Raw genomic sequence first — 26,297 nt, forward strand, 5'->3', positions numbered from 1 at the left:
GACCCTTTTTACTCCCTGTCCCACCTTTCCCTTACCCCCAAGCTCCCCATTTCCCAGAAGGCATTCACTCCCACAACATGAAGTCAAACATCCAAGTAATCTGACAACTAGATTTTCTTCCCCTCCAAGATTCCAGCAAATGTATCTTGAAATTAGGTCAGGGCTCAGGCAGCCCACTTCTGGGGCCCACTACAAACCAAGGCAGTACGCTGATATGAAGAAACCTGTACTAAAACTAAGAAACCTTGAAGCGACCCCATCTCATCTCCATTCCTGGCAAGGACTTCTGGCCTCAGCCACCCGGACTTACCACTGACTTCAGGTGAAGGACTGTGGACCAGCTTGAGAAGAGGCCTCACCAGAGTGGGTGTGGGCATGGGGGCTCGAGCAGTACCCAGAGTAGGTGTGGGTAGCCGGCCAGGGGTTAACGTGGGGCGTGGATTCAACACAGCTGGAAGCCCAGAGCTCGGAGGCCGGGGTGCTGGGGCCAATGGAGGAACAGGAGTCAGTCCATCCCGAGGGGCTTGTCTCACTACAATCTTCACCACGCCTGTATTATTCACCATGGTTGGTGGCACTGCAAGAGGAAGCTACACTGAGAGGAAGGTAGAAAAGAAACAAAAGACCCAAAGAATGGAAGAAGTCCAGGGGCAGGAGAAGGTGGCAGACAGGTATCATAGATATTCGCAAGGGAAAACAACACTGAGGGAAGGCTGGACAGACAGTAGCCCAGCGCATGCCTGGAAGGACCAAGGCCAGCAAGGGCTAAGTAGGAAGGCCAGGAGCCTCACCCTGGTTAGCAGCAAGCGGAAGGCTGAGGCCAGTAGGGGCAGGGGTGGTGCTGGGGGTCGAAGAAGGCAGCACAGAGACAGGGGTAGGGCCAGGGGTCGGGGCCACGGCCTGGATGAGGGCCACATGGGCAGGCTGGCTGATGAGGTGGTGCTGCCCCCCTGCTGACACGAGGTGCACCACATTCCCTGGGTTAAGGGAAGAGAGAAAGAGAGAGAGAAGCAGCTATCAGCCTGAGGAGGACAGAGGCAAGGCAAGAAGAGAAGGAAAGAACAGAGAGGGAATAAATTCTCTAGAATGACCTCTTCCCTGTCTTTATCCAAGATCCCTCCAACCATACCCGCTGGCCCCACCCACCAAAAGCTTGGGAAAGAAACATAAAGGCTGACATTCAAAAAAGTCACAAAAACAAAGAGACAGGGAAGAGGAGGAAAAAGGCAGGACAGGGGGTGGGTTTTACCTACTTTGCAGCGGGCGGGGCTGCCCCACAGCAAGCTGGCGCACCTGGGCACCAGTCAAAGTCAGCTTGTTGCCCTGGATTTGGAAGGTGAGAGGTTTGCTTCCCCCTGCATTAGCCACTGGACGTTGTGCCAGTGAGGCTAACTGCCCGATGCTGACCACTTCGCCTGCTAAAAACAGAGAAGGCCTTATTGTACACAAGGCTCATCCCGCTCAACACCACTTCACAGACCCCATGAAGCACACTCTCCCCCGAGTGTCCAAACAACTAAGCCCTTCCCACAATTTACCATGTCCCAACAAACTCAGCCTCCACCTACAGCCTTTGAGCTTTTCATGTGCTACTCCTTCCAATCCCATTTGCTTAGCAATCTCCTTTATATCCTCTAACATGGCCTGCCACCAGACTGAGCTAATCACCACCATCTGCTCTACACTGCCCTTTTACCCCAAATACTTTTCTACCGCGAGGCTTACCACTATTTATTCATCTATGTGTCATCTCCCTATGACAATTTCTTAAGGGCTCTTAATTATGATCTAACAATGTCTAGCATAATGCCTAACATATGTTAGCTGCCTCAATTTTTTTTGACACAGGGTCTTGCTCACGATTGCAGTGGCGTAACCATGGCTCACTGCAGCTCCAAACTCCTGGCTCAAGCAATCCTCCCACCTTGGCCTCCCAAAGCACTGGGATTATAGGCATGAGCCATCATGCCTGACCCAGCTGCCTAAAATTTGATGCTCTCATGGTCCTGAGCTTTCCTCCCATCTCAAGTCCCTCACCACAGAGCCCTGGGAACTTACAGGGCAGGCGAGCCTGCATATCGGGAGATAGAATGAGGCGCTGTGGTGCAGGAGTCGGAGCTGGCACTGCTGTGGTGGTAGCAGTTGCCGTGGTGGTAGAAGTGGTGGTGGCAGCAGCAGGAGGGAAGGTGTAGCCTGGTGGCACTGTCAGGGGCTTCAACAGGCTAGAGGAGCCTGGAGGTGGGGCTGGGCTCAGGCGAACTGGGGCAGGTGGTGTTGGCTTTAGGGACAAGGTTGGCGTGGGAGGCCGTGAGGTCCCACTCAGGACCCCCAGGGGGGATGGCAACACTGCAGACACAAAGCAAACACCTGTCAGATATACCCTGACTAAAGCCTTAGCCTGGTCCCAGAAGCCTCCATACTCCCTTCCAACCCATCAAATACTAGACCCCTGTCCCCAGCCCAGCTCCTCAAACCCTTTAATTTCACTACTTCTTCCTCAGTCTGAACAACCTTTCTGAAGCACCACGCATCATCCTTGGCTCCCTTTCAACTCACCCTGGGGGAGAGAACCACTGTTGGGCTGCAGTGGAGGCAAAAGGACAGGGCCAGGAGGCCGAGATGCAGGAATAAGCGGGGGCCCGGCAGGTGAGGCTGAAACCATCAGTGGTGCTGGCAGCACTTGGGGGACTGGGCCAGGGGTGGGCTGGGCTGAGAGCTCAGGACCTGGAGGAGGTCGAATTGGGACAGGGCCCAGGGGCGTCCGTGGGTTGTTCACCATCACCACTGTCCGGCCTTCTTGCTTAGGTACTGGCTGCAGCATCCTATGAAAAAAAATTAAGGGAGTGGGTAGGGAGAGAAGCAGAATAAGGGGTAGCAATATCAAAGAAAAGAAGAAAATGAAACAGAGAGGCAGATTATAAAAGCAAAGAAAAGGAAAGAGACCCAAAGGAGAAAGAGGAATAGGAATTCAAGATAATCAGAAAGCACCGAACAGAGAGAAAGGGAGAAAAAGTGACTAACACAGAAGCGCATCCCAGTACCCTCTTCTAGTTATTCTCTCCCTGATTCCCTCCACGTTTGCGCCCTTTTCTTCCCACCCTTTTCTTCCCACCCTAGGCCCCTCTGGGCAGCTTTCAGCCACTTATTCTAGGAACCATCCCCTCATTCCTTAGTCCTTGTACCTGTTGACCTTCATCTTGACTGGCTTGGGCCGGGGTGGGGGGTCAGGAGCAGTAGCCACCTCTAACAGTACCCGGCGAGAGAGGCGGTGCCGGGGCAGAAATGTGTCTGCCTCATATCGAGAGACACGACCTTCCAGACCAATAAGGTCAAATCGACCCATGTCTATCCGCTGCCACAAGAAAGAAAGCACAGTCATAAAGAAGAACAAAATCACATCCTTTGCAATGCAGATGTAGCTGGAGGCCATTATCCTTAAGTGAGTAACACAGAAACAGAAAACCAAATACCACATGTACTCACTTATAAGTGGGAGCTAAACACGCGTGGACATGAAGATGAGAACAATACACGCCAGAAACGACTGTGGCGGGGAACGGGCTGAAAAACCACCAGTTGAGTACCATGCTCACAACCTGAGTAACAGGATCAATCGTACGCCAAACCTCAGCATCGTGCAATATATCCCATGTAAGAAACCTGCACACGTACACCCTTACTCCAAAATAAAAAGGCTGGGTGCAGTGGCTCACGCCTGTAATCCCAGCATGGTTGGAGGCCAAGGCGGGTGGATCACGAGGTCAGGAGTTCAAGACCAGCCTAGCCACGATGGTGAAACCCCATCTCTACTAAAAATACAAAACATTAGCCAGGCGTGGTGGCACGTGCCTGTAATCCCAGCTACTCGGGAGGCTAAGACGGAGAATTGCTTAAACCTGGAGGGACGGAGCTTGCAGTCAGCCGAGATCGCACCACTGCACTCCAGCCTGGGTGATAGAGCGAGACTCCGTCTCAAAAAAAATAAATAAATAAAAATAAAGAAAAATAAATAAATAATAGGCGGGGCACCATGACTCATGCCTGTACTCCTACTACCTTGGGAGGCCAAGGTGGGCAGATCACTTGAGGCCAGGAGTTTGAGACCAGCCTGGCCAACATGGTGAAACCCCATCTCTACTAAAAATACAACCAGCATGGTTGTGCACACCTGTAGTCTCTGCTGCTTAGGAAGCTGAGGCACAAGAATCGAGAATCACTTGAACCCAAGACACAGAGGTTGCAGTGAGCTGAGACTGCACCATTGTACTCCAGCCTGGGCGACAGAGTTAAGACTCTGTCTCAAAAAAAAAAAGTAGTAAAAACAACACAATGCAGTGTCAAAGATGCCAATTTTACAATGATTTATTGGATATGATGCCAAAAGCACAGCCAACAAAAGAAAAAAATAGATAAGTTGGACTACATCAAAATTTAAAACTGGGGGCCAGGTGCAGTGGCTCACGCCTGTAATCCCAGCACATTGGGAGGCCAAGGCGGGCAGATTATCTGAGGTCAGGCGTTCGAGACCAGCTGAGCAACATGGTGAAACCTCATCTCTACCAAAAATACAAAAATTAGCTGGGAGTGGTGGCACACACCTGTAGTCCCAGCTACTTGGGAGTGAGGCAGGAGAATCACTTGAACCCAAGAGATGGAGGTTACAGTGCACTGACATTGCACCACTGCACTCCAGCCTGAGCGACAGAGTGAGACTCCACCTTTAAAAAAAAAAAAAAAAAAAAAAGCTGGGCGCGGGGGCTCACACCTGTAATCCCAGCACTTTGGGAGGCCGAGGTGGACAGATCACCTGAGGTCAGGAGCTCAAGACCAGCCTGGCCAACATGGCGAAACCCCATCTCTACTAAAAATACAGCTGCCCATGGTGGCGCATGCCCGTAATCCCAGCTACTCAGGAGGCTGAGGCAGGAGAATCGCTTGAACCTGGGAGGCGGAGGTTGCAGTGAGCCAAGATTGTGCCATTGCCCTCTAGCCTGGGCAACAAGAGCAAAACTCCGCTCCAAAAAAAAAAAATTTAAAACTAGGTGTGGTAGCTCATGCCTATAATCCCAGGGCTTTGGGAGGCCAAGGCGGAAGGATCACTTGAGGCCAGGAGTTCAAGACCAGTCTAGGCAACATATCAACACCCCATCTCTACAAAAAAATTAAAATAAAAAATAAAAAAATCAGTCAGACATAGTGGTGTACGCATATAGTTCCAGCTACTTGTCCGGGAGTTTGAAACCAGCCTGAGCAACATGGCGAGACACCATCTCTTCAAGAAAACTAAAAAAAAAAAAAAAAAAAAAAAAAAAAAATTAGCAGGGCCGGGTGCGGTGGCTCACACCTGTAATCCCAGCACTTTGGGAGGCCAAGGTGGGCAGATCACAAGGTCAAGAGATGAAGACCATCCTGGGAAACATGGTGAAACCCCATCTCTACTAAAAATATAAAAATTAGCTGGGTGTGGTGGTGTGTGCCTGTATCCCCAGCTACTCGGGAGGCTGTGGAGAATTGCCTGAACCTGGCAGGCAGAGGTTGCAGTGAGCCAACTGCACTCCAGCCTGAGGACAGAGCAAGACTCCGCCTCAAAAAAAAAAAAAAAATAAGCCAGGCTTGGTAGTGCATACCCGTGGTCCCAGCTAGTTGGAAGGCTGAGGCAGAAGGACTACTTGAGCCCAGGAGTTCAAGGCTGCAGTAAGCTATGATCATACCACTGAACTCTAGCCTGGGTGACAGAGATAGACCTTGTCTCGAAAAAAAAGCCCACCAAAAACAAGTGTTTGCGCATCAAAAAACACTATCAACATAGTGAAAAGGCAACTCATGGAATGTGACAAAATATTTGCAAGTCATACATCTGATAATGGGTTAATTTCCAAAGCATATAATGAAGTCCTACAGCTCAACAACCACCACACAAACACCCAAAATTAACAAATCTTCAATAGACATTTCTTCAAAAATATAAACAGGTGGCCAATGAGCACATGAAAAGATCCTTGACAGCACTCATCACTAAGGAAATGCAAACCAAAACCACGATGAAATACCAATTCACACTCATTAATATGGGTGTAATTAAAAAAAAAAAGAAATAGTAACAGGTAATGGCAAGGATGTGGAGAAATTAGAACCCTTATGCCCTGCTAGGGTGGAAACATAAAACATGCAACTACTATGGAAAACAGTGTGGAGGTTTTCCCAATATGCAAAAATGGAATTACCATATGTTACAACAATTTCACTTTTAAGTAAATACCCAAAATAAAAAGCAGAGATATTTGTACACCTATGTTCATAGCCTTATTCACAAGAGACAAAAGGTGGAAAGAATCCAAGTGCCCACTGACAGATAAGTGGATAAACAAAATGTGATGCAGATGCTCCTGGACTTACACAATGAGGTTACATTCCAATAAATTCTCAGCAAGTCAAGAATTTAATACCCTTTAATGCCCTTGATAAGCCCATCAAAAAGTAGAAAATTGTAAGCTGAATCATTCTAAGTCCAGATGCTCCTCAATTTACAATGGGGTTACATCCTGATAAATTCACAGTGAAGTCAAAAAAATATTAAGTTGAACCATCGTTAAGTCACATGGCTAGAATACAATAAAACTAAGGGAATGATACGGGAGTAATGAGGATGCAAAAGACAGACCCCAGTCTAACAAAAAGAGGTACACAGTTGGGGTAATGCCAATAACCTTTACATTTCATATTAATGGAATCATACTTACCTGGAGGGGGTGGACATCCGTGGCCCTTAGCACCAGAGAGGCGGTGCTAAAGCAGATGCCTGGGGTGATGAAAGGGGAGGTAACCGGTCGAGGGTCGAACAGATTTGGATGATTGCAAACTTTTCTAAGCTGCATCAAAATGTTGATGACGCTCATGAAATGGCCTGTGGCTAGTGTCTCCTTAGTTCTGGGGAAAGAGGAAAAATAAATGGGACGTCCTAACAGCCACCTACAGTCCAATCTCGAGTCCCAGGACCCACCCTCCTTCCTCCCTTACGTGGTCTGTGCCATGAAGTCATCATAGAGACAGCGTTGACGCTTGGAGAGCCTGCAGCGGATAACATGCTCATACTTTTTGGGCATCTGCTTCTCAACATCCACCTTAACACGGCGCAGTAAAAAAGGCCTCAAAACCTAAAAGCAAATTAAGCGGGAGGCTAAACAGGAGAACTCAGGCACCAAGCCCCAGCCTAAGCCCCTCAGCAAACACTAATGGAGCCATACAGCACACCATATCAGACACCAACCACATAAAGATGAGTCAACTGCAAGCCCTCAAGGAATCTGCTGTCTGCTGAAGGAGACAGACACAAAATGATACCACGCACAGGAAATGATATAAGGAAGCACTGTGGGCACACCAACTACACAGGATAGAAAACTCAAACTAGATTTTGAGGAGTGATTTTAAGTTTACAAGATGATGCAAACAAATCTAGAAGATGAGAACAAAACCTGTGGCCTTGACAGGAGATAAAACAAAAGGCAAATCTGTAATCTCAGAAGATAAAATCGAATAGGACACAGTCATCCATGTCTACAGTGACATGGAAGAAGTAAAGGAACGGAGGTAAATGAAGGAAAAGTAATAGTTAAGGAAGACTTCCTGGTTTTTTTTTTTTTTTTTTTTTTTTTGAGACGGAGTCGCTCTGTCGCCCAGGCTGGAGTGCAGTGGCGCGATCTCGGCTCACTGCAAGCTCCGCCTCCCGGGTTCACGCCATTCTCCTGCCTCAGCCTCCCGAATAGCTGGGACTACAGGTGCCCACCACCACGCCCGGCTAATTTTTTGTATTTTTAGTAGAGACAGGGTTTCACCGTTTTTGCCAGGATGGTCTCGATCTCCTGACCTCGTGACCCGCCCACCTCAGCCTCCCAAAGTGCTGGGGATTACAGGCGTGAGCCACCGCACCCGGCCGACTTCCTGTTTTCTAGCTTAGCTTACCAAATGATAGTGATTGACCAAGATGAAGTAGAAGTAACAGGCTATAAGGCCAGAGATGTCCGGCTTAGAACAGTGTTGAGTTCAAGAGGAACTCTCAATTAATGATACCAAATCAGAAATTTAAATACAGGTCAAGTGATCTAGAAAGTCAAGGAATTTCAGTACAGACTGGAGAGTCTTTATCACATAAGAAATAGTCAAAGCCTTAGGAATGAGTAGGCCTGTGAGATATGTAGACTGAGAAAACAAAAAAGTAAAGATCAGAATGCTGAAAGATGTTGTGATTTAAAAACTGGGCGAAAAAGGAAGAGCCAAAGGAGACCAGAGAGAGAAAACACCGACAATATGAAGTTGAAGAAATCCAAGCAAGGACCAATCAGCAGTACCATTCTACTCAAAGACAGTAAGGACAAAAACATCACCATTAAAAAAAAACAAAAAACAAACAGGCTGGGAACAGTGGCTCACGCCTGTAATCCCAACACTTTGGGAGGCCAAGGGGGGCAGGGCGGATCACTTGAGGTCAGGAGTTCAAGACCAGCCTGGCCAACATGGCAAAACCCACCTCTACTAAAAATAACAAACATTAGCTAGGTATTGCAGTGCAGACCTGCAACCCCAGCTACTCAGGAGGCTGAGGCAGGAGAATCCCTTGAACCCGGGAGGTGGAGGTTGCAATGAGCCAGATAACGCCACTGCACTCCCGCCTGGATGACAGAGACTCTGTCTCAAAAAAATAAAAAATAAAAAAGCCAGGCGCAGTGGCTCACACCTGTAATTCCAGCACTTTCGGAGGCCGAGGTAGGCAGATCATGAGGTCAGGAGATCGAGACCATCCTGGCTAATACGGTGAAACCCCATCTCTACTAAAAATACAAAAATTAGCCAGGCGTGGTGGTGGGCGCCTTTAGTCCCAGCTACTCAAGAGGCTGAGGCAGAAGAATGGCGTGAACGCGGGAGGCAAAGGTTGCAGTGAGCCAAGACCACGCCACTGCACTCCAGCCTGGGCGACAGAGTGAACTCGTTTTAAAAAAAAAAAAAAAAATTAGCCAGGCTTCGTGGTGGGCACCTATAGTTCCAGCTACTCGGGAGGCTGAGGCAGAATGGTGTGAACCCGGGAGGCAGAGCTTGCAGTGAGTGGATATCGCGACACTGCACTCCAGCCTGGATGACAAAGCAAGACTCAGTCTCCAAAAAAAAAAAAAAAACAGAATTGATGACTAAGATAAGGTCACTCAATCTGGCAATGGGTTAGTCACTAGAACACTGGAGCTTGACAAAGGAGTTCAGCCTGGCACTGACTTCCCTCTCCCCAAGGGTTTCCTGGGCACTGCCCAGGTGCTCAGGAATGATTCCTTACCATTCCCAATACCCTGAGAAACTGTTGCAGGCCCTACCTTGTGGAGGCGTTTGACTAGACCTTCATTATACTCTTGGCTGCCCTCAATCATGCCAGTTAGGGGATTAGAGAACCACTCCTTGAACTCGCGATGAGACTGGAAGACATGGGGCATCAAAAAGTGCATCAAGGACCATAGCTCCATGAGGCTGTTCTGCAAGGGAGTTCCTGTCAGGAGCAGGCGCCTCTGGCTGCAAAGAGACAGACAGAATCAGAGAGAGGATGGTCAGCAAGCTCCCAACCTTCTGAGCATTCTGATACATTCCTCAACACAGGCAGCCCTCCCTTCTAGCCAAGTCAACCCTCCCATGAATCCCCATCTCCATCTCCACCTGTTGAAGTTGAGGAGTGACTGCCAGCGCTGTGACTTGAAGTTCTTGATGTTCTGCGCCTCATCCAGAATGAGATAGCGCCAGTTCTTGCGACGGAAGGCCTGGTGGTCCTGCAGCACCAGCTTGTAAGACGTGATACACACATGGAAGGCATTGGGCTTGGTCCAGCCCTGAGGGATCGAAGACAGAAAGTAGCAGATAGTGGGATGAAAAGAAAAGAGAGCAAAGGGAAGACATGCTAAACTCCTCAAAGGACAGTAATCAGGTTGGAAGAAAAGACAAAGTCCCAGCAAAAGAATGGAGCGATAGAAAGAGGAAGGGCCTGGGTGCGGTGGCTCACAGCTATAGTCTCAGTAGTTTGGGAGGCTGAGGTGGGAGGATCCCTTGAGCCCAGGTGTTCAAGGTCAGTTTGGGTAACATAGTGAGACCCCATCTTTATTTTTACAAACAATTTAAAATTTTTTTAAAAAAAAAGAAAAGAGGAGGGAAAGGAATTCACCTGAGGAAAGGGCTTAAAAATAAAGGAGGCATCAACGGGAGGAAAGTGACCACATGAAAGATCGAACCTGCCGCTTGAGCTTCCTCTCTTTCTGGGCTCCATAGTAAGTGAGGATTTTAAAGCTGGGGCACCAACGTTTCAACTCCATCTCCCAGTTCAACATCACGCTGGTGGGAACAATGATTAAATGGGGACCCCAGTTACCTGTTTGGCAAAAAAATGAGAGATGGTAAGGAAATGTAAATTCTGTGGTTCTGATTCCTCAGTTATAACCCTGACCACCCTTTGGCCCTTCCTAGGAATCCTAGCACCTACACTGTCTTCTCTATACAATTAATGACCAGAGTCAATAAAGCAAGTCAATGAAGCTGGAGTCATCACTGAACAAGCTCCCAGGGAGCTAGACTAGGGAAGGGGCCTTGTCTACTTACCTTTCTCACAAGCCAAGTGGGCAAGCAGAGAGATGGTCTGGATCGTCTTCCCAAGCCCCATCTCATCAGCAAGAATGCCATTAAGCTTCTTCTCATACATGGTAACCAGCCAGTCTAGCCCAATGTGCTGGTACTCCCGGAGCTGGCCCCGCAGAAGCAGGGGGATGGGCGTCTTTACCTGGCAGAGAGAAAAAATAGGTAACACAATGGAAATGAGGCATTTGTCGTGGGGACATGAGAAAGTCAAGACATGAGAAAGGAGAGGCCAGAACCTGGGGATACCTGGGTCGTGGCCAGCGTGTAACCCTTGGGCTGGAGACTTTCAGCTGCTGCAGCAATGTCAGTAATTTCTTTCTTTGGACCTAGAGTAGTGGGCCCTGGAGTGGGAGGCCCACTGCCTGCATCGGCCTCACTCCGCTCTTCATCCCTGGCAAGCAAGTACTCCACCCCAAAATCATCATCTTCCTCCTCTTCATCTGCTTGGCTCTGTGATTGGGCATCCTCAGACTCTTCAGACTCAGATTCCTCTGATGCTGAACTTCCACTTGTTTCTTCCTCCTGTGAATGTTCATCTTCCTCATCCTCACTCTGGTCCTCCACAGAGTCTAAAGCATAAGACCAAGGCTTACTGCTCACCATACCTGCTCCTCCAATGGCCACCCTCCCCAGCTCCTGCTTCATGAGCACATATTCACCTGACTGACTGCTACTATCCTCCTGAGGAGCCTCTTCCTCTTCCACAGCCCCCTCTGGTTCACAGTCAGAGCTATTAGCATCAACCTCATCTTCATCCTCATCATCACTGCTCCCAGAGCCTGGGGCATAGGCTCCTGCATACTGCTGCAATAGCTCCTCCATGGAAAGCTCACCTGGAAGAGAAATAAAAGGGAAGCTTTTGGTTGCTCTGAGGGAAGGGAGAAGAGGAGGTCTGACTGGTACCAGTTAATTTTACCTAGGTCTCTGTAGATACTGCTAGGCCCAGGTCTGAGGGGAGGCAAAAGCGCTTACTTTCAGCATCAGCTAGCAAAGCCAAGCCCCACAACCTGGGGGAAGTACCATGGGAATTGGGAAGAACGTTATCAACCTGGTGAGCCTCCCAAGGTCCAGGTCAAATACAGCCAATATCTTCCTACATTAGCTCTTCCCTCCATTTCACTCCCACATCACCATTTAAACTTCTGTCATAAGCACTCATCACTTTCTATTTATCATTATTGGTTTACAAGTCTGTCTTAGTCATTAGACATGGAATTCCTCCAGGGTGGATACGAAGTGCCTTATTCATCTCTTTATCCTTGGTATTGCACAGGGCAGACACCAAGTGGACGCTTAGTAAAATGTCTGGTGAATGTCACCTTCTCGAGCCAACTCGCTCAGCTCCATGGCATGATCCACCTCCCCTTCCAACTGTTCCTCAGCTGCTATAGTATCCTCTTCATCCTCCGCTAGGAAAGAGACAGAAGCAAGATTAATAGGGAAAGAGGCTAGAGGCACAGGACACAGTCCAAATGAAACAGATGAGAAAGCCTGAAAGGTTAGGTCCAGACAATTCATTCAAGGGGTAAGGGGCAATAGGACAAACAGAACAGCCCTGACCTTCCTCTTCGTTGGCAGTAAACTCTTCATCATCTTCATCTGGATGCCAAGGCCGTTTGTTGCGCTGTGTGACAGCAGAGGGTGGGGGCTTTATCTGTATGGCAAAAGATAAAAAAGGGAAGGGTCTAAGGTTAGAGTAGCAGAAGAATGGCGCAAACTTGAAAAAGATGTCACAGGAGAATCTCTGTCCCACTGAGTGACAGTTGCCACTGGTATAATCCCAGGGCAAGAATACAATCAAGGGTTTTCTCTCAGCACCAGCTACCAAATCCTGGCCCCACTGCCTGGGGAAGGACCTGTGAAAAGTGCCAGGTAACAAATAAAGGCACCCAACACTTCCCCATGCACTTGAGACATATGGAGAAACAGAAAAGACTTAAGGGTAACATGCCAGCTTCCAACCTATAAGCCAATAAGGGAACATTAGGGCACGTTCAGAGAAGTGGCAAGTAACGGTCAGAGCAAGTACTTTCTCAAGACCACAAAGCAATTTAGAGTAAAGTGCAATACGCTCTTCCACTATAGCGCCAAAACCTGCCAATGACAAAATGCAACTTGCCCCAAACAGATTCTTCCCCAGTCATCCCCAAAGAAGAGCCCAAATGTCCATTACTAGTAGAACTCCTAAAACTCATAACCAACCTCATAGCCTGGAACTCAGACCCTGAACCTCTCCCTCTGCTCCCCCTTTGAACCCTCCCTCTGCTCCTTCTGCCTATACCTCCAACACCTGAGGGGGCTCTTCTTCAGCACCTTCTTCAGGCCCATCTCGGGTGTCACTATCATGAGATGAGGGGGTTTGAGAGGGGCTGGAAGGCCCTTCCAGCAGCTGAGGGGGAAGGGAACGGAGCAGCTCTTCCAGTGGCAATTCTCCCTCACGGCGAAGCAGCTCAATCTCACGCCTCTGGGCCTCTGCATCATTGCCTTCCTGTTGTTCTTCAACTTCAATGGTTTCCTCATCATCCTCTTCCTCCTCCTCTTGGGGTTGAAAGTCCCCATCTATAGCAGGAGAACAAGGTCACAAAGTCCACGGGCCCTGCAAGCCACAGGGTGGGTTTTTCAGCTCTGGAAAGGGTACATGAGGAAGAGTAACAGGGCCAAAGAGAACACACACCTTCATCATCCAGGCGGGAAGCAGGGGGTGGAGGACTGGAGGCAGCTGAGGAAGAGCCAAGGCAAGGGGAAGAGCCTGCTTTGCTGGAGGTTAATGGCTGGTTGAGGCTCTGAGACAGAAGGTCTGAGTACTTTTCAGTTTGCCCTACAATGAAGTCCAAATGCAGATCCAGGGCTTTTTTGCGCTTTTCCTCAAGCCGGGACTGTTGCTTAAATTGCACCACCTGCCACAGATGTGAAAGGGACTGCTCACCAAGATAACCATTTATTTATGTACTTTTTACCCGATGTTTAGGGACGCCTTCTTTAACCAGATCCTGGACTGGTCTCTTTGGAGACTAAAACTAAATAACCTTAGGGGCTTACTATGGTCTAAAGGAAGCACAAAGGGAGCATGCAGGAAGAAGAGCCAGCTTCGCCTCAGGTGGAGGAAAGGTTTGCAATTTGAAGATGGAATTTTTTTTTTTTTTTTTTTAAAAGAGAATGAGGTCTCACTATGTTGGCCAGACTAGTGTCAAACTCCTGGGCTCAGATGATCTCCTGCCTTGCCCTCCCACGTAGGTGGAACTACAGGCATGCATCACCACACCCAGCTGGAATTGGATCTCAAAAAATAGGTAGGTGGGCCAGGCACAGTGGCTCATGCCTGTATTCTGAGCACTTTGAAAGGCTGAAGTGGGAGGATCACATGAGGTCAGGAGTTCGAGACCAGCCTGACTGACATGGTGAAACCCCCATCTCTACTAAAAGTACGAAAATTAGCCAGGCGTGGTGGTGGGCACCTGTAAACCCAGCTACTTGGGAGGCAGAGGCAGGAGAATCGCTTGAACCTGGGAGGCAGAGGTTGCAGTAAGCCCAGATTGCGCCACTGCACTCCAGCCTGGGAACAAAGCAAGACTTCGTCTCAAAAACAAAAAAAAACAGGTAGGTGAAGCCAGGCATGGTGGCTCACACTTTGAGAGGCCAAAGCGAGAGGATCGCTTTAGCCTAGGAATTCAAGATCAGCTTGATGTGTAACGGCGAGACCTTGTCTCCACAAAAAAATATTTTTAGGTCAGGTGCGGTGGCTCACGTCTATAATCCCAGCACTTTGAGAGGCTGGGGCGAGTGGATAACCTGAGGTCAGGCGTTCAAGACCAGCCTGGCCAACAAGACAAAACCCTGTCTCTACAAAAATTACAAAATTAGCCAGACATAGTGGCACATGCCTGTAATCCCAGCTACTCCAGAGCCTGAGGCAGGAGAATCACTTGAGCCTGGGACAGGCAGAGGTTGCAGTGAGCCAAGATTGCACCGCTGCCCTGGGTGACGGGGCGAGACTCTGTTTCACAAAAAAATTTAAAAAAAGAAATTACGCGGTGGCTCACGCCTGTAATCCCAGCACTTTGGGAGGCCGAGGCGGGCGGATCACGAGATCAGGAGATCGAGACCATCCTGGCTAACACGGTGAAACCCCGTTTCTACTAAAAATACAAAAAATTCGCCGGGCGAGGTAGCAGGCGCCTGTAGTCCCAGCTACGTGGGAGGCTGAGGCAGGAGAATGGCATGAACCCCGGGGGGCGGAGCCTGCAGTAAGCAGAGATCGCGCCACTGCACTCCAGCCTGGGTGAAAGAGCGAGACTCTGTCTCAAAAATAAATAAATAAATAAAATAAAATAAAATAAAAAAAGAAATTAAAAAGAATTTTTTTAGTTAGCAAGATGTGGTAGCACACGCCTGTGGTCCCAGATACTTGGGAAACTGAGGCAGGAAGATCGCGTGAGCCCAGGAGGTTGAGGATGCAGTGAGCTGTGATCGTACCACTGCACTCCAGCCTAGGAGACACAGCAAGACTCTGTCCAAGACAATTAAAAAATAGGTAGCTGTTCCCTAAGTACACATGAGGAAAAAGGCATTCCCAGCAGCATAAAGTCTATGTGTAAATGGCCAGAGATATACAAAAGAAAGGTGGGTATGGAGTGAAAGGGAGAAGGAAAGAACATGGCAGGAGGCAAGACCGAAAATATAGACGGAATCCAGGTAGTACTTAAAAAATAATTACAACTTACTATACGGGCAGTGGGAACTTTGACGGAATTTAAGCATGTGCTAAGTGGCACAAACACATTTCAGTAAACACATGCTAAATACCCTGTAAGGGACAGATGGCCTAGAGGTGTCAAGGAGAACTATTAACAATCCCCAAAGGCAGGACCCATATTTTGCCACTATACTTTTTTATCCAAACATAAACGTCATTAGAGTTGCCTGAAATTATATTTACTCTCTCAAGAAGTTTCTCGATCATTCCTACTACCATGCCATCTACCAATCTAATCCAAGGCCATTTTCCTCTCCTGATCCCCACTGTCTACCTTCTCCACATTGCTCCAGAACTGCCTGACATCCTTGGCCATGGTGGAAGCGATTCGACGCAGCTTGGCCTGCTCCTCCCTCCGGGCCCGTTCCTCTTTCTGCCGCTGCTCCTCGTGGTGCCGGATCACCATGCGCACCACCTGTGGGAATGACGACCCAGGGAGAAAACACTCAAAGCCAGACTTCCCCACCCAAAGGCAAAGAAAATAATCAAGGCCAAGAAATCTGGAAAATCAACAGTTTGCCTCTTAATGCCTACACCATTCTGTCTGGTCCCCTTCCAACTAACCCACCCTTCAAGGGAAGGAACAGACCTGAAAAGGAAAAGGAAGACAGTCCCAGTGGAAGACCTACCTTCCGGGCCACACCCCGTTTCCAACGGCGCTCCTGAGCAAAGTCAGCAGAGAGCCACTGCATCTCTTCGCACAGATAGTCCCAGTGACCTTTGGTGCGAGGGGGCTCTGGCACCTTAGGCAGCCTCTTCAGTGACCAAAAACCCTCCTTCCGCAGCTCAGCAATCCGAGTCTCGATCTCGGCCTCCTAATCAGGGAGAGCCAGATCAACCAACAGTTCTAAATGCACACTCCATCTCACTGCCACAGCTGAATTCCTGAGCACTAAGCGGGCTGAGTGTGTTATGCTTATGTTTAGTCCACATACCAAACCTATAGGCAGGTATCATACTCTCTTCAGAGGAGGGAAAAAAGATCAGGAAGATGAGGAGGGAAAAAAGATCAGGGAGATTAAGTGATTTGCCCAAGATCACACGGCTAAGAATAGAAAATGGGAATCAAAAATAGGTCTGAGGACTCCAGACAGCAAATTTCATGCTCTTTCCCTTATTTAACACAATCTCCACACCCCATAGACATAGGAGAGACTTGGGAAATCATATCCCAAGGGGAGCTTCCCAGAGGAGTAGGGAACACATACTTCCCTCTTGATTCTAGATACAAGCAGTCATCATCACTGTAGAATTCTATGTACTCCGAGTATGTTCATGATGCATTAAGCTTAGAATTATACAATGCCCAACTGACACACTGTTGCTTTTAAAAATACTACTTTTGTAAAAATGTGTATGTTTATGTAAAAAATACTGAAACGTTATACATGAAGTGTTTAACACTGATTAGGTGTAAAAAAGAGTGGTCATTTCTACTAAAGTTTCTACACTGATTGTCTTTTATAAAAAAAGCATTTAAAATTTTTTTGACAGAGATGACTCAAAAAATTCAGGACAACTGCCTTATTTTTCTGAATCTCACTCTGCTGCCTAGGCTCAGGTTATCTTCCCAACTCAGCCTCCCAAGTAGCTGAGACTGACTATAGGCACATGCAACCATGCCCAGCTAATTTTTTTGTATTTTTTGTAGGGACGAGGTTTCACAATGTCAAGGCTGGTCTGCAACTCCTGGGCTCAAGCAATCCACCTGCCTGGGATTCCCAAAATGCTCAGATTATAGGCAAAAACCACTGCACCCAGCCTCTGCCTTTGTTATTTCTGTTCTCTCCTGATAAAAACTAAATCAGAGAAAATGACAGCCAGAGACGAGACAGAACTAAATGGCCTGACAGTGAAGGAAACATCAAGAAAGACGTGGATATTAGACCAGCTGCTCTCAAACTTGAGCAGGCACCAGAATCATCTGGAGGACTTTTAGAAACAAGTTGTGCTCACGCCTGTAATCCCAGCATTTTGGGAGGCTGAGGCGGGCGGATCACGAGGTCAAGAGATCGAGACCATCCTGGCTAAAACGGTGAAACCCTTATCTACTAAAAACACAAAAAATTAGCCACGCATGGTGGCAAGCGCTTAGTCCCAGCTACTCGGGAGGCTGAGGCAGGAGAATGGCATGAACCCAGGAGGTGGAGCTTGCAGTGGGCCGAGATCATGCCACTGCACTCCAGCCCGGGCAAAAGACTGAGACTCCCTCTCAAGAAAAAAAAAAAAAAAAACCTGACTGCAGCCGGGTGCAGTGGCTCATGCCTATAATCCCAGCACTTTGAGAGGCCAAGGCTGGCGGATCACAAGGTCAAGAGATCGAGACCATCTTGCCAACATGGTGAAACCCCATCTCTACTAAAAATACAAAAAATTTAGCGAGGCGTGGTGGCGGGCACCTGTACTCCCAGCTACTCAGAAGGCTGAGGCAAGAGAATGGCTGTGAACCCAGGAGGCGGAGCTTGTAGTGAGCCAAGATCGTGCCACTGCACTCCAGCCTGGGCGACAGAGCGAGACTCCATCTCAAAAAAATAAATAAAAATAAAAACTAAAAACAGATTGCTGGGCCCTACCCTCATAGTTTCAAATGGGTCGGTGGGTGAGGGGTACCAAGAATTTGCGTTTTTTTTTTTTTTTTTTTTTTTTTAGACAGAGTCTCACTGTTACCCAGGCTGGCATGCAGTGGCATCATCTCAGCTCACTGCAACCTCCGCCTCCCCAGTTCAAGCAATTTTCCTGCCTCAGCTTCCTGGGTAGCTAGGACTACAGGCCTGCGCCACCACGCCAGGCTAATTTTTGTATTTTTAGCAGAGATGGGGTTTTGCCACGTTGGCCAGGCTGGTCTCGAACTCCTGACCTCAGGTGATCCACCCACCTCGGCCTCCCAAAGTGCTGGGATTACAGGCATGAGCCACCACGCCCGGCAGAGAATTTGTGTTTCTAGTAAGTTCCCACGTGATGCTGATGCTGCTGGCCCAGACACCACACTTACCACTGGATAAATGTAACAGACTGCAGGACAGAAATAAGTAGAAACCAGTAAATCTTAAGAGCATCACTTTACAAAGTGCTTTCGTGTCTATTTTCTCTTTTCCTTTTTTTTGAGACAGGATCTTACTCAGTTGCTCAGGCTGGAGTGCAGTGGCATCATCATGGCTCACTGCAGCCTTGACCCTGGGCTCAGGTGATCCTCTCAACTCAAGCTCCTGGGTGGCTGGGACTGCTACAGGCATGTGCGACTATGCCCAGCTAATTTGTTGTACTTTTACAGAGATGGGGTTTTACCACATTGCTCAGTCTGGTCTTGAACTCCTGGGCTCAAGAGATCTGCCTGTCTCAGCCTCCCAAAGTGCTGGGTTTACAGGTGTGAGCCACTGCACCTGGCCTTGCTCCTATAATTTAAACCTCCTAATAGCCTATAAACTATTATATCATTCCTATTTTATTTACAGCAAGGAAAATGAGACTCAGTATTCAGGCAATTTGCTCATGATCATATACATTAAGGCAGAACCTATACCCTAAATCCATGACAAAAAAAGAAAAGAAACATAAAATACTCAAGAGGACGTGGGAGTTTAGAGAAGATAACTCCCAAGAATCTTCATGAGCCTTCCTAATACGTACATGCTTGGCCTGTTCTGCGATTTCGGCATGGCTCTTCTCCCACTTTGGGCCCTTGTTAGCCAGGTCAGCAGCCTGGGATAAGCTGAACCCCTCCAGGGGCACTGTGGCACCATCTGGGGGGCCTGGAGGTCCATCTAGTGAAGAATCTTGAGCTATGTGCTGCGGGGAGATGCCGCCTGCCCCACTAGAGGCTGGGGAACTGGATGAGGCAGGGGACACAGGATTGCTGCCTGTCATGCCGTCCGACACCATCTAGAAAAGAGGAAAATGATGGAGAAAATAAAGGCTTCGCACTGTGCTCAGTGTTTTAGGCACGTTATTTCATTCGATCTTCACACACACAAAAAAAAACCGTGTAGAGTAAGGTATAAACCTTATTTTCGTAAACACAAACGTTTGGGATAAAGTTTTATTTTATTTTATTTACTTTTTATTTTTTTTTGAGATAGGAGTCTCACTCTGTCGCCCAGGCTGGAGTGCAGTGGTGCGATCTCAGCTCACTGCAAGCTCCACCTCCCGGGTTCACGCCATTCTCCTGCCTCAGCCTCCTGAGCAGCTGGGACTACAGGCGCCCGCCACCATGCCCAGCTAATTTTTTGTATTTTTAGTAGAAACAGGGTTTCACCGTGTTAGCCAGCATGGTCTCGATCTCCTGACCTCGTGATCCGCCCGCCTCAGCCTCCCAAAGTGCTGGGATTACAAGCGTGAGCCACCACGCCTGGCCTTGGGATAAAGTTTTAATAAGGGACTTGAGATGGCAGAGCCAAGTTTATAGATGCTTGACATGCAAGAATTATGTCCTGACATTTACACAGTTCCCAAACTTAAGAAAATATATATACATATATGCCAGGGGTGATGGCTCACGCTTGTGATCCCAGCACTTTGGGAGGCTGAGGTGGGTGGATCACCTGAGGTCAGGAGTTTGAGACCAACCTGGCCAACATGGTGAAACCCCGTCTCTACTGAAAATACAAAAATTAGCTTGACGTGGTGGTGGGAGCCTGTAATCCCAGCTACTCGGGAGGTTGAGGCACGAGAATCGCTTGAACCTGGGAGGCAGAGGTTGCAGTGAGCTGAGGTCGCGCCACTGCACTCCAGCTTGGATGACAGGGTGAGACTCTGTCTCGGAAAAGAAAAAAGAAAAAAAAAAAATATATATATATATACATATATATATATATATACACACATAGCATATGATTTCAAATTCTGATCCTTTCAGAGCCTCAGTGATTTTATTCACATAAACAACTCTCTATTTTCCCTCCATTTGCAGAACAAGTGTGGCAAATTCACTTATGCAATAAACGTGAGCTACCACTAAATTCAACAGCCACCCATAAATCCCAAGCCACCTTAATCTCTTCACTGGACAGGCAGGGACTGGAAGCATAGCCACTGTTCTCAAACACCCAACATGTCACTTTACAAGGTACTGCAAATGCATTAAGAAATGGAAGCTGGGCTCGGTGGAGTTTGGGAGGCCGAGGCGGGCGGATCATGTGGTCAGGAGTTCCAGACCAGCCTGACCAACATGGTGAAACCCCGTCTCTACTAAAAATACAGAAATTAGCCAGGTGTGGTGGCATGAGCCTGTAATCCCAGCTACTTAGGAGTCTGAGGCAGGAGAATTGCTTGAACCAGGAGGCGGAGGTTGTAGTAAGCTGAGATCGTGCCATCGCACTCCACTCCAAGGAAGGAAGGAAGGAAGGACGGAAGGATGGAAGGACGGAAGGAAGGAAGGAAGGAAGGAAGGGTGGAAAATAGGGCTGGGCATGGTGGCTCACACCTGTAATCCTAGCACTTTTGGAGGCCGAGGCGGGTGGATTACCAGAGGTCAAGAGTTCGAGACCAGCCTGATCTACATGGTGAAACCCCATCTCTACTAAAAACACAGAAAATTAGCTGGGCGTGGTGGCGGACACCTGTAATCCCAGCTACTCAAGAGGCTGAGGCAGGAGAATCACTTGAACGCAGGAGGTGGAGGTTGCAGTGAGCCAAGATCGCACCACTGCACTCCAGCCTGGGCAACAAGAGCAAAACTCTGGGCCAGGCGCAGTGGTTCACACCTGTAATGCCAGCACTTTGAGAGGCTGAGGCGGGCGGGGATCACGAGGTCAAAAGATGAAGACCATCCTGGCAAACATGCTGAAACCCCGTCTCTACTAAAAACACAAAAATTAGCCAGGCATGGTGGCGCGCACCTGTAGTCCCAGCTACTCAGGAGGCTGAGGCAAGAGAATTGTTTGAACCCGGGAGGCAGAGGTTGCAGTGAGCTGAGATCACGCCACTGCATTTCAGCCTGGTGACAGAGCGAGACTCCATCTTAAAAAAAAAAAAAAAAAAAGAAAGAAATGGAAAACAGCCCGGGCCTAGTGGCTCACAAGTGTAATCCCAATACTTTGGGAGGCCGAGGTGGGTGGATCACCTGAGGTCAAGAGTTCAAGACCAGCCTGGCCAACATAGTGAAACCCCATCTCTACAAAAATATAAAAATTAGCCAGGCATGATGGTGGGTGCCTGTAATCCCAGCTACTCGCAAGGCTGAGGCAGGAGAATTGTTTGAATTTGAGAGGCGGAGGCTGCAGTGAGCCAAGATCGCGCCATTGCATTCCAGTCTGGGTGACAGAAAGATACTCCATCTCAAAGAAAAAGAAAAAAAGAAAAAAATGGAAAACAAAGTCCTACTGAAATATGGATACTCAGGGAATTCACAAATTCACTCCAGAACATAAGCCTTACACTGCGCCACTCAAATTCCTACCTCGGCTAAATGACAAAAGACTGTATGTCACATATTTCCTCAGTTTCTCAGGAAAATTACAAATACCAAATTTATAAACATGAAAAGTTTACTGTACTGCTCACTTTGGCACCACATATACTAAAACTGGGAGGGCATAGAAAACATTAGCATGGCCCCTGTGCAAGGATGACACAATAAAGAAATCCTTTTTATAAAAAAGTTTAAAAAATTAAAAAGAAAGCTGACTGTACACACACCTAGATGTGTTTAAAAGCCATTTTTTTTCCTACCCCACACCCTTCCTTGGTATGAGAAACGAATGAACACTACACACCACCCATAGGCTTATCCTACTCCAGTTCTGATAGAAGTTAAACTATTCTCAAAGCGTACGGTCTTAGAAGCATGGTGCCCCGATCTCCATTTCCAACCTAGCCTAATTCAACCTTTTTCAGGTAACGAGGCACTTTTGCACTCTTGGAGATAACATTACACTAATGTTACATGGAATGTGAGTATCCAACAGACCTGACATACTACCGCCCAGCCCCCCTGAGCACCAAAGATTCTCCAAAACTCTCCACAAATATTCTCCTGCCCCATTTCTTCTTCCTCACACCCAACAACCCACAAAACAGAAGCAGAGAAGGAACTCTCCCCACTTTCAAACCTGTGTCTGTAGGACTGGGAGCTGAGGGTGAGCAGGGGAGGGGCTGCTCTGCATGGTCCCACTCCCAGGCTCCTCCTTGGATGCCTGAAGAATGACTGGGTCGTTATCACCACTGCTGCTGGCCGAGGGGCTGGCGTCCGGCTGCAGGGCATGCTGGGAGCTGGCCTCATTCTGGGCCACCGGCCACCGGGACCCGCCTTCCAGGGCCCGGGGCCCACCAGGGCGTCCCAGCCTCCGCTCAGGTCCACCAGCCTCTGGAGCACCTAAAGTAGGGTAAAAAAAAAAAAAAAAGGAGAAATGCAGTTAAAGGGGATGAAAAAGTATTTTTAAAAAACCAGAAATAGGGCCGGGTGCGGTGGCTCACGCCTGTAATCCCAGCACTTTGGGAGGCCGAGGCGGGCGGATCAGGAGGTCAAGAGATCGAGACCATTCTGGCTAACACAGTGAAACCCCATCTCTACTAAAAATACAAAAAATTAGCCGGGCGTGGTGGCGGGCGCCTGTAGTCCCAGCTACTCGGGAGGCTGAGGCAGGGGAATGGTGTGAACCCAGGAGGCGGAGCTTGCAGTTAGCCGAGATCACACCACTGCACTCCAGCCTGGGTGACGAGACTCTGTCTCAAAAAAAAAAAAAAAAAACCAGAAATAACACTGAATAAAGAGAAACACAGAAATTACAGGTTACATTTCTTGAGCACTTACTATGTATGAGATACTTTTAGTACTTGTTTGATGTGTTCTATAATCCTCACAGCTACCTTAAAAACCAAGCGCTTTTCACAGCATAACAAATATTGACTTCCTCCTGCACACAACAGATAAAGCCATGCAAAAAGGATTCCCGACCTAAATGGAGCTTACATTCTAATATAATCTGTTTTGTAAGTTAGGAAATTAAGACCTTATGATTTGCGGAAGGTCACACAGTAAAAAAGTGGTAGGAGGACTTCAATCCACATAGTCTAATGCCAAAACCATGGAAAACCTGCTACTCTTCCTGGCAGAGCCAGGTTGACCATGTTTTCCTCAACCCACAGCCTCAGTTCTGTTGTTGTACTACTATAATCAAACCCTCCACAGAAAAATCACATGCAAACATTCCCATGCTTCTCCAGAGTGAAAATCACCAATACGGACCTATAATTGCTTTCATTATCTCAAACATTTCTCCCATTAGCATCAGCACACAAAATGGTAGCAGATCCCTCACCTGTGTGAGCTGAGACCACACCCCTTGTGAAAGTCTGCACTTCCACGGTGCCGCCGTACTGAAGGGATTCACACCTGAAACATCCACCAAAACGTATTATTTACTCCAGTTTTTTGAGACGTTTAAATATACCCAAATCAGTTAAAAGACTAGAAACAGAAAAACTACAGTAGTAGGAAAAGCTCACATTTCAGGGAAGTGCAAATCATGTTTTGTGAATTCCGAAGGGACATACGATCCTGCCTGGGGGCAGGATCAGGAAAGGAGTGGAGAAAGAAAGTTAAAAAATTTTAAGTGTAAAGGCTCCAACCACAGAATGGAAGACAAAAAAAAAATACAGCAAAAAATAGCTGTCACATCCAGAACCTCAGAAAGGTGCTACCTGCCTGCGTGCCTTTCCAGTGAGGGCTGAACGCAGAAATGAGAGTGGAACTCCAGAGAAGAGTCAACAAACATGCTGGTCACAGGAAAATCCGCCCGGGATTCAGGGCAGGGCGCTGTGAATCCCGTACCTGCGCCTTGAGACACTTCCCCAAATACAAAAACCACAGCAAAAGGAGACTCAGGAGCAGTCAAAAGGGAGAGGCCGCACTGCCAAGAACCACAGCAAAAGGAGACTCAGGAGCAGTCAAAAGCGAGAGGCCACACTGCCAAGAACCACGCGCCGGAAACAGGCAGTGTGAACCCGCAGGAGGCCCGGAAATGTTTCCCCAGTGTTTAAGGAAATTCCTAAACCACAGTGCCGGCTTTGATTCACTCCCTACTCCGCCACACTTTCCCAAGACCCGAGCCCACCAGAAGCCAACAAGCCTGAACTCCTGACTCCAGGTTTCGTGACCATCTCCCTAGCCCTCCCGACGGACTGACCTCGCGTGACCCCTGACCTCTGCCCAAGTTGCCACTAGCCCTAGATAGCCCCGCCCCCTCCAGACTCCCACCCCACCCAACGTGCGCGCCGGGCGGGGGAGGGGCCCGCGCGTGCGCGGCTGGAGGCGGAGCGAGCCGGCAGCGCGCACGGCCCGGGGGCTCCCGCCAGAACCCGAGCCCACGCACACAAGGGTCGCGGGGCTGGGAAGCTCCTCATCCAAGCCTGTCAGGGAGCCCCCCCATCACTCGACCGCGAAAGACTGAGAAAAGGGAGGGTTCGTGCCACCAGGTCCTGGTCCCCCGGCTAGATGCGGTGGGCGCGCGCCCCGACTACTCGTCCCACGCCCCCCTTCCTCTTCCCACGCGCCCCTGAGGGGTGACTGGGTTGGTGGGCGGGCAGGAGCGCACCTGGGTCCGTCCTCTCAGGGCTCGCTCGCTCGCTCAGGCACGCGTGCGCAGAAGGGCGGGAAGGCAGAGAAGACACGCCGGGGCCCAGCGCCGGCCGGCCTGACCCCCTCAGTCTGTCTCTATGGGCGCGCGCCGACAGCCTCGCGCACCGGCCCCGGGGCCCCGGCTGAGGGTGCGCGCGCAGCACCCCGGGAAGGTGGGAGGGGAGGCGGTGGCGGAAAGATGCGCGCGCAGTCAGCCGTCATGGGAGGGGGGAACTGTGGGGCGTCCGCCATCTTGTCTCCCTCTCCTTACCTGCGTCCTCGGGGGCGTGCGCACCACCCCCCCTCCCGCCGAGGAGGGGGGAGGGCCCCCTCTTGGCCACCGCCTTCGCGGCCTTTAAACTCCCCTGGAGACTGCGGCTACTGCGACCGCCTTGTCTGCACTGCCTCTTCTCGCAGCACACAGATGCGGACGGTGGGTGGGAAAAAGGGCAGACGCTACTCCCAGCGAACCGCCGCCGCCGCTCCCGAGGCCTCACCAAAATGGCCGCCGCCGTCTCGGCCGCCACCACCAGCACCACCACCGCCGCCACTCGCTCGGAATCGCTACCGCCGGCGCGGCCCGTCTTCTCGCGAGAGACAGTAACTGGAGGGTGGGGGAACGGGGAGGCTGGCGTGCTAGCGTAGGGCGCCGCACGGCGCGCAAGGCAGCCTGGGAGGTGTAGTCTCCCGGAGGCTGCGCGCTCGCCCCTCCTCGGAGCGCCTTTACCATCTGCACCTAGAGCTACCTGGGGCTGCATTGCGGCTGCCAGCTCGGACCACCGCCACCTCCCTTTTTATTTACAGATCACCCAGTAAGCTGCAGCAAGTTAGCAGTGGAACCTGGGCCTCCCGATTCCCATGGCAGCCCACTTCTGTAGCGCTGCTTCGTTTTCCGCGAGGATGGTTTCCTGATAGCTTTCAAACACCTTTGCCATCTGTTCGCAAACTTTCTAGGTTAAGAATCCCTTCGAGAATCTGATACCTTTACCCCAGAACAGAACAATAAATAACAGCTACCTTCTACTGACACTACTTTATGCATTGATTATTTCTTTTAATCCTAACAATGCTCCATTTTACAAACGAATTGAGGCTCAGGCGTTAAACACAGTGTCAGATCCTGAAGTCAAGATTCCTAGCCAAGCAGTCTAACCCACAAGAATGCACTTGCTGTCATAAAATTTTACCACCTAAGCCCCCGCTAAGAGGCCAGGTTAGGAAGCCCTGATGAAGCTCCCCGTCCTCCATTCAGTTTAGCTCTTCCCTGCGAAGAGGATTGTTGGTCCCATTTTACAGATGAAGTTTGGGTTGAAAGAAAAGTGGATGATGCCC

The 26,297-nt window shown here is 49.2% G+C and overlaps 1 protein-coding gene, 1 long non-coding RNA gene and 2 other non-coding genes across 14 annotated transcripts in view; 2 read left to right on the forward strand and 2 right to left on the reverse strand.

The window, feature by feature from the left end:
- SRCAP (Snf2 related CREBBP activator protein) overlaps positions 1 to 25,989 on the reverse strand; it is a 42,647-nt gene extending 16,658 nt beyond the window's left edge. For 2 of the 10 annotated variants that reach the window (XM_063611924.1, XM_063611917.1), the window contains exons 1-23: positions 25,237 to 25,989; positions 22,459 to 22,721; positions 19,040 to 19,291; positions 16,042 to 16,227; positions 15,687 to 15,827; positions 13,334 to 13,556; positions 12,941 to 13,218; positions 12,220 to 12,313; positions 11,979 to 12,068; positions 11,319 to 11,492; positions 10,906 to 11,228; positions 10,624 to 10,801; positions 10,260 to 10,396; positions 9,694 to 9,863; positions 9,360 to 9,552; positions 7,018 to 7,154; positions 6,741 to 6,927; positions 3,183 to 3,352; positions 2,557 to 2,822; positions 2,059 to 2,346; positions 1,254 to 1,418; positions 792 to 977; positions 311 to 577 (exon numbers count right to left, since the gene is read on the reverse strand). In XM_063611924.1, the coding sequence (XP_063467994.1) occupies positions 311 to 577; positions 792 to 977; positions 1,254 to 1,418; positions 2,059 to 2,346; positions 2,557 to 2,822; positions 3,183 to 3,352; positions 6,741 to 6,927; positions 7,018 to 7,154; positions 9,360 to 9,552; positions 9,694 to 9,863; positions 10,260 to 10,396; positions 10,624 to 10,801; positions 10,906 to 11,228; positions 11,319 to 11,492; positions 11,979 to 12,068; positions 12,220 to 12,313; positions 12,941 to 13,218; positions 13,334 to 13,556; positions 15,687 to 15,827; positions 16,042 to 16,227; positions 19,040 to 19,291; positions 22,459 to 22,721; positions 25,237 to 25,723 (4,855 nt within the window). In that variant the 5' untranslated portion in view covers positions 25,724 to 25,989. Of the gene's footprint in view, positions 1 to 310; positions 578 to 791; positions 978 to 1,253; positions 1,419 to 2,058; positions 2,347 to 2,556; positions 2,823 to 3,182; positions 3,353 to 6,740; positions 6,928 to 7,017; positions 7,155 to 9,359; positions 9,553 to 9,693; positions 9,864 to 10,259; positions 10,397 to 10,623; positions 10,802 to 10,905; positions 11,229 to 11,318; positions 11,493 to 11,978; positions 12,069 to 12,219; positions 12,314 to 12,940; positions 13,219 to 13,333; positions 13,557 to 15,686; positions 15,828 to 16,041; positions 16,228 to 19,039; positions 19,292 to 22,458; positions 22,722 to 23,159; positions 23,181 to 23,667; positions 23,742 to 23,854; positions 23,874 to 24,534; positions 24,553 to 24,942 lie in introns of those variants that run through there. The other 8 variants (XM_055298791.2, XM_055298789.2, XM_063611923.1 and 5 more) reach the window with 8 other exon arrangements.
- LOC129457918 (small nucleolar RNA SNORA30/SNORA37 family) lies at positions 12,402 to 12,531 on the reverse strand. Its single transcript, XR_008649455.1, has one exon. It is a non-coding gene; the product is annotated as a small nucleolar RNA SNORA30/SNORA37 family (small nucleolar RNA).
- Positions 21,900 to 22,001, forward strand: LOC129457886 (U6 spliceosomal RNA). Its single transcript, XR_008649429.1, has one exon. It is a non-coding gene; the product is annotated as a U6 spliceosomal RNA (small nuclear RNA).
- LOC129493129 (uncharacterized) lies at positions 24,641 to 25,994 on the forward strand. 2 transcript variants are annotated; one of them, XR_010114228.1, is made up of 3 exons: positions 24,642 to 24,847; positions 25,383 to 25,565; positions 25,770 to 25,994. It is a non-coding gene; the product is annotated as an uncharacterized lncRNA (long non-coding RNA). The 2 variants fall into 2 exon arrangements; XR_010114229.1 differs by having other exon boundaries at positions 24,641 to 24,823; positions 25,383 to 25,994.
- Positions 25,995 to 26,297: the final 303 nt, after the last annotated feature.

The sequence above is a fragment of the Symphalangus syndactylus genome, chromosome 11, assembly GCF_028878055.3.
Source record: "Symphalangus syndactylus isolate Jambi chromosome 11, NHGRI_mSymSyn1-v2.1_pri, whole genome shotgun sequence".
NCBI classification, from domain to species: Eukaryota; Metazoa; Chordata; class Mammalia; order Primates; family Hylobatidae; genus Symphalangus; species Symphalangus syndactylus.